General features: G+C 35.6%; 1 protein-coding gene across 1 annotated transcript in view; it reads left to right on the top strand.

Moving 5' to 3' along the window:
- The window catches only part of LOC100369245 (DNA-(apurinic or apyrimidinic site) endonuclease 2-like), a 49,223-nt gene extending 38,576 nt beyond the window's left edge, over positions 1–10,647 (top strand). The window contains exon 6 of the mRNA XM_002739670.4: positions 9,419–10,647. Within this exon, the coding sequence (XP_002739716.2) occupies positions 9,419–10,438 (1,020 nt within the window). The 3' untranslated portion in view covers positions 10,439–10,647. The remainder of the gene's footprint in view (positions 1–9,418) is intronic.
- Positions 10,648–12,929: the final 2,282 nt, after the last annotated feature.

The following is a 12,929-nucleotide window of genomic DNA, read 5'->3' as shown; positions in this document are numbered from 1 at the left end:
ATTCCAATAGGGACTATGTCATTAATAATGACATGTTTTTTTGAACCATTTCCAGTGCAATGCTTTTGGCTGACACATACATGTAGTGGTGTTTCTATATGTTTTTTGTCATCAACCATTTCTCCAGTGTGCCTGGTCCAGTTTATTCAAACATGGTGTTGTCTGTACTCTTGCAGGAATCTGATGCACATCATATATTTTCATGGTTTGATTCAAAATTCATTTGAATATTTCTTGTGATCGGATTCAGTATTTATGTAGGTTCACTCCTCTAATATTTGAATGCACATATACATATCATATGATTTTTATTTTATACATTAAACATATCCGCATTATTTATTGGTGGTATCTACAGCCATGTATTTTGAGAACTGTGTGTTGGTATTACATACTGTGTGTTGGTATTACATACTGTGTGTTGGTATTACATACTGTGTGTTGGTATTACATACTGTGTGTTGGTATTACATACTGTGTCATAATACCACCATCTGTGTGTGTCTGTTCATGTGGTGTTATGATTGACTGTTGTCTGTTCATGTGGTGTTATGACTGACTGTTGTCTGTTCATGTGGTGTTATGACTGACTGTTGTTGTTGCCGTGTGATAATAAACTAGACAGGCTTTTGACTGCCTCAAAGATGCCATTTTGATATCTTTGCAATGTAGGACATTTTGTTAATGACCTTGAAATCAATAGTGTTTTCTTGTTCTTAAAACACTACACACAAGTTATGACATTTAATATCATGATGAATAACATAGTGTATTTACAAAATTTCCAGAAAATTAAAGTAAATACAATTAGAGGAAATTAAAGTTTCATTTTTCAAACAAATGTAATATGATCCTGATAAGTTGTTCTTTCCTGAAATAGTATATTGTTGTTAATAATGAACTGTAATGCCAGTCATGTTCAGCTTGTCTGCTTCAACTTGTTCTTAGGGTTCTTGTCACTGGTGTGCTGATCAAATAGAAATTTCAATCATATAAATGGTAATTTGATTTATTTTTTTATTTGCTTAGTATCGCATACATTTTTCACTTCAAAATTTCTCATGTGGTTAGTTAGGACTTTCTCATTTAAAAAATTAGAGGCAGTAGAGGATTTTGTCAGGGTAAAAAGAAAACCAAAATGTACACAATGACTGCATAATGTAAATTGTGAATAAAAATACCTTTTTGAGACATGTGTAATTAAGAAATTCATCCCGATTGTTTTGATCTAGAATTTGCTAAATTCACGCTTTAATTTGTAACTAACACTAGTTTTGTAAATGTTAGTGTCTCTTTTAGAAAAATAACAGTATTATGAAAAATTTGTTGGGGCTATTTTTGAAAAACTTTGACTTTAACACTTGGTATAGAAGTATCTATAATGGACCTCTGTCAAATTTGTTCATTTCATGACGATATTTTTAATGCTCTATATTTAGTGGCTTTTTTGTCAGTTTTGGTAAAAATTCTTTTTTTGACTTTCTCTTGTAACAAGATAACAATTGTAATATAATTGTAATGTAATATAAACAGATTTTGGTTGAAAATATCAAACTGTCAGACAATATACTGTTGATGCATACATTCTACACTGTATACAAGTTGATTAAAATTATCATGACTATATATATTGCGGTTCTTTACAATATTTATCATCTGTAACTGTCAAACCTGCTCCAATTTTCATGTGTAAAGCTCAAATGGGAGCCTTTGATATCATGTGAACACAATATGTGTATGTCTTTATGACATTCATTATATCTCGGTCTGCTTTCACAGAGATCTCATTATATTTGACATCAGATGAACATATTTTATTTGGCCATTTTGTTAACCTGTTTCAGATATTACCAAATGAAACTTATTTACATGGAATAAAAAATATGAATCAAAAATTGTCAACTTGAACCCAATACTGGATCAATAAGTTCTCAGCCTTCCTCATAAAACGTTACACATGCAAGATTTTTCTTACTATTTTTCAACATAGTCCCTTCTAAGTTCAATGCACTGTGTCCATGGATGTTCCAGTTTTCCTATTCCCTGCTGGAAGAAGGTTTCATTTTGATCCTTTAGATAGGCCTCAACAGCTTGGATGACATCATCATCAGTCTCAAAACAGTGTCAATATCATTCATTACCATGCGATGGATGGCCTTAACCTGATTGTCAGTGGTGGCAGATTTGTGGGCGTCCAGACCGTGGGTCATCTTTCGTGCTCTTCTTGCCTCGCTTAAAGTTAGCAACCCACTTCTCTACAGTGAAATAAGAAGGGGAGTCCTCACCAAGTCTTCATGGATTTGTTTGGGAGTTATCTCCTTTTTATAGAGATGCATTGTACTTGATCACAGCACAAGCTTTTGTCTGGTCCATTTTGTGATTTTCGTCTCACCTACTGATTTTAAATGGGCACTACGTGCTAATTTATGAATACCTGAATTTGCATTTCTATAGGTAGTGACTTAAGACATTATAGTATAAAGTTATACCCCAGAATTGGAGCTCCGCCCCTTGTTTCTTGGTGAGGCCAAGAACTTATTGATCACCCCTTGTATGTCTGCTTGTTTTTGAATGTTGCCATGGCAAAGTATTCATTCAATAGGATTTGTGACTCTTTATAAATGTACAAACAAACCTAAAAATTGATATGCAGTTCTACTATTTATACTAACACATACTTTGTTCAATAGACTCATTTGTATTAAACTTATTTCAGCGTTGCATGTATATTGTAGAAATGCTTGCAGAATCTTAAATTTAATAAATTTAATTTGCTGTTGGTATATGTTTGTTCATCGTTGTCATCCTGTGTCAACTTTTTTTAATGACTCCTTCTTAGAAACCATTAACTCTTATTGATTTAATACTTTGTCCATTATGTCACCATGTCTTTGTCCATTATGTCACCATGTCTTTGTCCATTATGTCACCATGTCTTTGTCCATTATGTCACCATGTCTTTGTCCATTATGTCACCATGTCTTTGTCCATTATGTCACCATGTCTTTGTCCATTATGTCACCATGTCTTTGTCCATTATGTCACCATGTCTTTGTCCATTATGTCACCATGTCTTTGTCCATTATGTCACCATGTCTTTGTCCATTATGTCGCCATGTCTTTGTCCATTATGTCACCATGTCTTTGTCCATTATGTCACCATGTCTTTGTCCGAAATGTCACCATGTCTTTGTCCATTATGTCACCATGTCTTTGCCCATTATGTCACCATGTCTTTGTCCGAAATGTTATTTTTGACTTTTTCTTGAAAACATCTTTTCCAATTGGTTTCGATACTTTGTATATGTATTTTAGGTGGACCTCTATGAGATTAGATTTAGTGAAGATATTTTGAACTATTTTCAATTCAAAATTTTGAATTGGCATCGTAACACATTAACAAGTTAGCAAAATATTAGTAATTATTTTATTATTTTTTGGTGACAGAAACATTGCAGAATTAAAGCGTCACTGTCATTAGATTAGAACTGTCAGCCATTTTGAAATTAACAACATAACAGATAACATCTGTCAGTGGTGTAAGTGATGTTTTTCCAAAATTTATTTAAAACCAAAAATAAGATGTACATTAGAATGTATATAGAAGATTTCCATTCTCAATTATTTATGACACAAACACAAGAGCATGTACATGAACCAATAATTTATTTGGCAAATAGGGGGGCACGCCACAAGACCATCGTACACAAAAGTGAGACAATGCATAACAGACTGATAAGATGGTCCCTGGTGCCGCCCCCAAAATGTAGAACAAAGCAGGTGTAAACTAGCTGGCTTACAGTTTCTAAACTAAAATACAAACTAGAATAAGACTGAAAACATGTTGGTTGGTGCAGCATAGCTGCATGATGTTAGTATGGAATGGCAGATTGCAGCATGACTGCAACTGTAAAGTATAGGCAGCGAGTGCTGCAGCTACACCGTGGTTATGCAGCGGGGGCTGCATGAAGTTAAGAGGTTATGGGTAGAGGCAGCGGGGGCTGCAACTAAACGATAATGCCAAAAAGATCGTTTACGCTTGTCTTATCATATCGGCAACGGTGATAGTCCGCTTTCACAGAATTCGACCGACGACAATACTCCGACCGGCTAGCAATAAATATTTCATGGTCAATAACTAATTTAGTCGATTTCCCTTCCACTCAAGTTTTCTCACATTCCGTCGCATAATAAGTAATTTGTCATTAAACCATGACGCCCTAGGTTTGTCATCGAGTAAATATATCTGATTGTCAAACAAGTACTTGTCCATATGTAGAGATATTGTTGTCGATTAATTAAAACAAAATAGCCACCAGTCCTTCATTTTGAATACATCTGTATATCTATAACATGATGTAGAATGAATAATAAAATTTTAACATAGTCGGTCAAATTATGTCAGAGATACGGCTGTAGAACCACATTCATTAAAACAAAATGGCCACCAGCCAGCCATTTTGAATCTGATTTAAAAAATAAAATAACGTGCATCAACGACCAATAATGTCTTGTGTATGTACCAAGTTTGAACAAAATCCATCTATAAACAACCAAAATCCGGTTCCACAATTCCAGAAATGCTTTATTAGTCCCCGTTCGAACGAAGTAATTCGGTCTCCATCCGTGCGTCCGTCCGGAGTCATATTTCAGAATCCTCTGGACCGATTCTGTTCATTCTTTACATGTTCCTCCTACTTTATGTGGGACATATGCACATGCAGTGATTTGGTGATTCAATTCAAAATGGCCAACTGGCAGCCATCTTGATTTTAAAAATGTTGTATTTTTGACATGCTTTGTCAATTTTCACTCAAACTTGGTACATAGATTATACATGTTAAGATACTTGTCCACGACAATTTCTTTGGCAATTGGATCAAAAATGGTCCACTGGCCGGCATCTTGTTTTTTTTTTAAATGTGGTATCTTGGACATGCTTTGTCAATTTTCATTCAAATTTGGCACATACTTTATACATGTTACGATACATGTCCATGACAATTTGTTTCAAAGATGGCTGATTGACAGCCATCTGACTTTTTGGCCTTACTACAGGGGTTTTTCTAGAAAAAATGAACAAGAGGGAGCACACACAGGCGAGGCAGTGGAGCGACCAAGCTAGCACAGAAACAGTATGGCGGATCAACCTGTAAACACCATATTGGAAGGTTTCTGTACCCTTTTATTGGTGTATCTATCGCCATTGAAATATTTTTAGCGTAATTTCAGTGTATTTGGTGTCCAGACACATTGTCAGCTGGTGTTGCTGGGAAGTTTTCACGGAGAGAAAAATATTGGAAAAAGATTTCATGTTGTACGGCAGCACGGAAGTATATAAATATAAATATAGAAATATATTTATGACTTTAAAGTTCAATCGGCAATTCGGTAAGAGGGCACCAGCCAAGAGTATCAGAGAATCAGATCAAAGATGGCCGAATAACAGCTGTTTATTTTTGACCATATTACTATATCTCTGTCACCCATGTATCATTTTCATTGATATTTAGCATGTCATAAATGGATACATGTACATGTTAATTCAATTTGCAATTTGATCAAATATGGCCGACTGGCGGCCATCTTCTTTGTTTAAAATGTGATAACTTGAACATGCTTTCACTTGTGATCTATTTTAACTTTGCTATGTCTTAAACTGGAGGGGTCATCACGCAACACATGTTCGAATTTGATGTAAATAAACAATTTATTGTATACGCCACTTGGGACTCAAGTTTCAAGGACATGCTCGCGACAACCCCTCTGCTTTAATATGACGAGCACAAAGAAAACTTTCAAAAATTTAACGGGGACTGTGTCATTTTCAATGACTTGTTTTTGATTATTTTTTAGCACAAAAATGGTGGCCACTTGGCCATTTTGAATCAGATAGTCAAACAAATATATTTGTACATCTATGACATAATCAGTCAAAACATGTGAGAGATATAATAGCTTTAGAACTGCATACATTAAAAGAAAATGGCTGCCAGTCAGCCATTTTGAATCCAATCTGAAAAAACAAAATGATGTGCATCAAGGTCCCATAATGTCCAACGTGTGTACCAAGTTTGAACAAAATCCATCGATAAATGCTTGATTTTAATAATTTTCAGTACAAAAATGACTGCCATCTTGAATCAGATCGTGAAACAAATTGATATAATAATATTAAGTATGATGTCTGTGAGAAGGCAAGTCTAAGATGTAGGTCAGGGTGGACGTACAGAGATCAAACCATAAGTGCTCGTTTTCGGACTGCCTTCGAACGGGGACTAATAAGGTTATTACGAGGATACCTCAAAGTATGCACTCAGACAGTACACCATCGCATCAATACTGTCGCTGTACTGTCTTTGTGCATACTTTGAGGTATCCTCGTAATAACCTCATAATATCATGTATATGTATAATATTAACTAAAATTCATAATCAGTTGTTATCCACAGTTCTTGAATTTAATAAATATCTCCCATTATCACTTGTTATTAATTATTTTATTCCAAAATTTTAATATTGTTTTGTGTTAAGCACAAACTAGGAAATCTTGGCACAATATGTTTATATTACAATGTATGCATAAGTTCTTATCTCAAACCTAAATGTACAATTTGTATTACATGTATTAATAAACAGTTTTATTTTAAAATTAAACAGGATATCCTATTCAAGCATTTTTTGTATCCAAACTGAAGAGAGATTATATTAGTAGTATGATCAAAAAGCTAGATTGCAGGCAGTCAACAATCCTTCTTGGATCTGATTGTGAAACTAATTGTCATGACATTGTATGTCATGTATAATTTTAAAAGAACAAAAACAAGATGGCTTCCAGTTGGTCATTTTGTATTCGAAAATGAAACAAATTATCATGGACATGTATCTCAACATGTATAATGTATGTACCAACTTTGAACAAAAACTGACAAAGCGTGCATGTTTTCATATTGTAACATTATTTTGACTACACAACAACGAAGCTCCTAGATCGTGTACGGGGACGCATTCGGTTGATAGATGACCCCCCCCCCCCCCACACACACAGCCCTGCGTACCTCCATAGACTGTACGCAGGGCTACCCAGATCCATGATACAACCATGGAGGTAACATAACACAACAATGAGAAAACTATGCTTTATTTTTACATGAGGTGAATATAGAATAATTTCCGCGTAACAGACGTCTTACAAATTCGTATTTAAATGAATCTTACTAAACAATACTATGGGAGTCTCGCCACACTTGTACAAACTTTTCCGGCATCAAATATATATATACATTACGACATTCATACAATGCTGATTTTAATGTTAATTAATTTCGACGATGTCTGCACATTTGTACTAAATTTCAACGTCACTTGAAATCTGACCACATTTTAAATCTTATCCATGGCTACGAGTTAACGTTTTTTATTTGTTTGAATTACATTATAAAGAATAAAAACATTGGATTACAGCCTACAAAAATATTCCCTCTGTACCGTTCACGTGATTTACCATATACAAACTTGCACTGCAACGGAAAACACATTTTCTTATTCTATTCTTAGGATACGGATTTCATTGCACGTGTGCGTAGCATTGTCACCCCATGGATCGAAGGGTATTGTTTTATTGTTAAATGCTAACCAACCTTAGTAAACAACATGGCGGACTTGACTCGCCGGAATTCCCGGGCGTCGATCATAAAAAGTGTAGATATCTGCTTGAATTCGCCACTCTGTTTAAAATTTTGAGCATAAACGAATATTATACTGTACAAGGATTGCTGCCGTTGCCCCGCACGTTAGGTATTTCTCCCAGTTCGCCCCTGCCCCCGTCCCCGCTCTGCCCCCGCCCTGCCCCGCCCTGCCCCCTCCACCTCATTTTCAAAAAACAAAATGGCTGTCAGTCAGCCATCTTGGATTAAATCAGTAAACCACTGCATGTGCATACCTGATATATCCTGGATAAAGTACTAGACACATGCAAAGAATGAACAGATTTGGTCCACAGGGTTCTGAAATATGACTCCGGACGGATGGAGACCAAATTATTAGACCCCGTTTGGAACTACTAAAATGCTTGCATGTAGCTACATTACAAAATCACAATTGCATGCAATTATAGAATATAAAAAGTAATGTGAAACATTAAGGATAATTACATCATATTAATAAAATAAAACATTAAATTGTCGTAATAATATTATCATTGCACATAGATATAAGAGCCTTAACCACATTACATGTAATGCAGGCACACACACACTCGACAGGAAATTGAAATAGATACAGTGCAATAATGTAATTTATAACTCAAATACAGTTACTGCAATGATAATGAAATAATCCACATTGAGGATAATCTAATTACACAAGGTGAGAGAATTAATATATTAATCTCATAAAAAAAGAAATTGGTCAAAAATAGTAATTGTAAAAGGTGAAAGTGCAGAATTGTCATCTATAACTCACAAATGCCCTAATAATTAAAGACAGCATCAGACAAATCATATGACAGTAGAGTGCACATTGCACAGGCACAATCGGACATGATATTTTGGTGAGGGTACTACCATCATAGCTCACTGTTAAAAAAAATAACGTAATATGTGCATATTGATGATTAAGGAAATATTAATCAACAATCAACCCATTTCAGATGGTTATCTTCAAATGATACAAGATCTATCGCGCAGTTCAATTGAATATAACTGAAATCATATTTCTATCTATTGGTACATTACTTTTGATACTATATTCAAGTATACAACTACTCATTTGTGCATAAAATTTCGGCTTAATAAGCTGCATTTTATCTTAGGTTGATTATGATCACCACCTTATCACATTCAGGTGATCAGTTAGCTATATTTGTTCCATGTTGAAGTAAAAAAAGGTTTGTATACAAATTAACAAAAAATTGTCTTGAAGGAGACATTATCACAGAGGCCGCAATGTGGAATAGTGTATACAAATATATAATAAGCAATCAGGCAGAATATTGACAATTCATGGAACATCTGTAATCTGTTTGTGACTTTTGCTGAGAGTAAAGCGTTTCCCATACGTGAAAACGTAACTTGATTAGACATTAAAAAATAAACTCAAATTCAATCTGAAAAATGGTGGATCACACATTACTATTACTTAGCTATCATGATAAATATTGCAACTTAATTCAATATTCTGGTAGTGTTCACTAGTTTGTAATCTATCTTTATCTCTGATTACAGTTTGTGCTATGCACATTGTCCCCTTACCCATGTTAATGTTTAATAATAATAACTTTATTACACTACTAAAAACCTTCAGAGGGTTTTTGTATGGTAAGGAACATAAATACATACAATACATAAGAGATAAAAATAAAATGTTAGTAAAATGTTTAATAATAATATTTTGCTTGCTTCATCTGATTCATCTTCAGACAAAACCAAGACAATGGATGGACCAGTTCCTGTGTAAATTATCTGATATGGGAGAGATTATTGACAGAACATCTGAAGTCAATCATCTGATTGGTGCAGTTGGTATCAGCCCTGAAAAGGTTTCAAATTACAGCCAGTCCACAGGTTCCTTTGTGGATACATTTAGACACTTCCATCCACAACAGCAGGAAGCATTCACATGCTGGCGGACAACTACAGGGGCAAGACAACTCAATTATGGAACTCGAATTGATTATATTCTTGCTAGCATGTCACTTCAGGTTGAGCTGCTGGATTCGATTATCATGCCTAATGTGGAAGGCTCTGATCATTGCCCTGTGAAAGTTACTCTGAGATGTACTTGTGAAACTAGCAAGAAAATTCCTACATTATCCACAAAGCATATGCCAGAGTTTGCAGGGAAACAACAAAAGCTTTCAGGTTTTTTCACAAAGGCTGCCATTGAATCATCCCATATCAATACAACACCTGAAATAGATTCCAAGATATCCCATCCCAAATTAACAAATCATTATGAAAATTGTAGTGCCAGTAACCTTCTTAAAAGGACCTCATCTGCAAATGAAAGCAATGCTACAAAGAAACAAAAGACTACTAATCGGCCAAAGATGCATGGGAATATTTCAGATTTTTTTCAGAAGAAGTCTGTCAGCAAAACCTCTGACCACCCAAGCATACAATCGAAAGACCAGGTTATTCCACTTGAATGTGCTATTAGTGTTGCACCAAGAGCAGGGGAAGATGCGTCACATAGTATTCCAATGCAATCTGGCATGAAGGATGAAAAGAAAAAGGTAGCTGCGAAATGGAAAAATATGTTATCTGGCCCTAAACCCCCACCTTTATGTCGAGGTCACAAGGAACCTTGTGTTTTAAGAACCGTTAGAAAGACGGGATTGAATCAGGGCAGGCAGTTTTATGTTTGCACAAAACCTGAAGGCCCCAAATCAAATCCAAATGCGAGATGTGATTTCTTCCAGTGGGCTGATAAGAAATAACTAAAATGAGTGACACATTTGTTTATTAGCAATGATAATTGCCAGCCTCTTCACGAGGGAAGTATGCTGCGTTCACTTAGTGATCTTAACCTATAGGTTAAACACAGTCAACTAGACACAGTGGTTTTCAATTGTACCAGTCAACATCACTTATTGTGCAATATTTCTTTGTCACAGTAGCAATTAAAAGAATGGTGTTTATAAACAAACTCGCACCATGGTGTGCATACACTTTTAATAGATTGACACAAAATAAATATATACATATTGACTTTATTAAAGGACGATGTCAAAAGTTTGATGTCGGATAAAAAACTTATTTGCTTTAGTTTTTTTGTTGGGGGGGGGGGGGTTGACCTCAAAAAGTTTCCATCCTACAAAAACAATTTTATTTTTTAATGAAGTAGTTTTTTTTTCTATCCAATCATGGACAAACATAACAGAAAATGAAAAAAACAACAACATCCAAGTCGGGAAAATGGTTTGGTCTGAATCTATATATGTGCGTCAAATGAGATTAATTTGTAAAGCCTTTTTACACCCACCCAACAACCAACTGCTATGCAATACTACTGTCTGATTATGAATTTGTATTTAATGGTGAATGTAGTCTGACGCCATGGTCAATATTTATTAATTAAGCTTCAGTGGGGGAGAGGGGGAACTAAAGGAATTAAGTTTGTTATCCTACATTAAACTTTTGATGTTGTCCCTAATACTGCTGGATTCTGGATATATATTTTGTGGTGGGATCCTTCTGATAGATGCCTTCTTACAATAATAATATTTGCTGGAATGTACTGCCGTATGTATAAAAGTGAACACAATTCAGGTCATTTAAAAAATGCTTGATTTGAAAAGATTTTGACTGAATCGGTGCAGATAATTACTGCTACATTGTGCCAGTGAACTATAACCATTTAACACACTTAAAATTGAAACTGATATTAAACACAAGACACTAGTGTTTTTGATTGAACACAATGTTTCTAAACGTATTACACAAACAAAAAGATCGTAAATAACATGGTAAATACTACATAAAGGAAGTAAACGTGTACTGCTTGCGTAACCGGCGCTCGCGTACGGCACCTATTCGCCGAGCTTCACGTCCTTCCTTTTGCTACCGAGCATCCCCGAAAATAGATGCTTAATAACCGAGCTTATTACGTGCAGAGAACATGAAACCCGCCCACGCCGATCCACGCCACACAGCGTGGCCAGACATTGCGGGAAAGGCCTTCAGATCTGGCTGTAGACTGTCAACAGTTCTCGGGTCTAATGAAGAGTCCCTTATTTTCAAACGCCATAGGCGTTATAACGAAATGCCGAAGGCATTTTTCAAGCGAGGGACGGAAGGCCCGTTAAGTCGCTTAAAATGCCTTCGGCATTTCATTAACACGCCTACGGCGTTTGAAAATAAATGACTCTTTATTATGCCCGAGAACTATCGACAGTCTAATCTGGCTGTACTAGGATGTGAAAGCCTAAAGTAAGTCGAGAAACATAACAGTGAAAAAGTACTGAGAAATAATTGTTAACCCATAGTAGCTACTGACATACGAATAAATAACACAGAATAAACGCCATGGTAGTTGCTACATCCAATCAAAGAAGTCGTGTTCCTTCCACAAAAAGGGAGGCAAGTGAATCTGTTTCACTTTAAACATCCACTGCACATTGCTGGCTTATGAATAGTTTAGTTTCTGTTCGGTCGAAGCCTGAAGACGACGTTTCTTACATCTATCGATCAGTCTTGGTCGCGTGTTCAAAATTAACTTGGATTGCGTTCATTTGCGTTTTCTTGTGCCAAATCAATATGGCGGTCAGTTGTAAAACATCACAAAATCAAGCATGGCTACAAATATGGACCTATGGCATATGTGAATGTGTGTTTGACACGTGTATAACGTTGTGCACATCATTCTGTGTTGCAGATTAAATTCAAAATTGGCGACAATGACCATTAGCAAAATACCGACGTCATGATATGAATCTACCGATCACGTTCAAGCACATGCATACTATATCACAGTAGCACATGACTCGATCCGAATGAATATACATATAAATAACATGAATGTATCGTCTTGCAGATAATTCATTTTCATGTATTAATCCACCTCGTGCGATGGTGCAGGTTATCAGCTCATTCCAAAAATTGAATTATATGCTTAGAGATACAACACCGGGCGGGGAACTTCGTCATCATCTCATGATTGCAAGCTAATTTCATAGTGCAAATATAGATGATATTAAGACCATAAATCTTGTGTAAAAACAAAACGCGAAGTCGCTGCTCCCTCGTCCTCGTTCAACATTGTCACGCTCTGTCACCATGTGTGTTTATTTAACGATTGATATTAGTTGCCTCAAAGCATGTGTACGCTACAAAGAGTGCATATGTGTCAATGCACAATTAGACTCTATGTAATTGATGCTCGTAAACTGCATCTTGTGATATTTCTTTATTACAATTACACCCCAGCCA

Source organism: Saccoglossus kowalevskii, chromosome 3 (assembly GCF_978046115.1).
Source record: "Saccoglossus kowalevskii chromosome 3, keSacKowa6.1, whole genome shotgun sequence".
Taxonomy (NCBI): Eukaryota; Metazoa; Hemichordata; class Enteropneusta; family Harrimaniidae; genus Saccoglossus; species Saccoglossus kowalevskii.
This window is presented reverse-complemented; position numbering and strand designations above follow the sequence as displayed.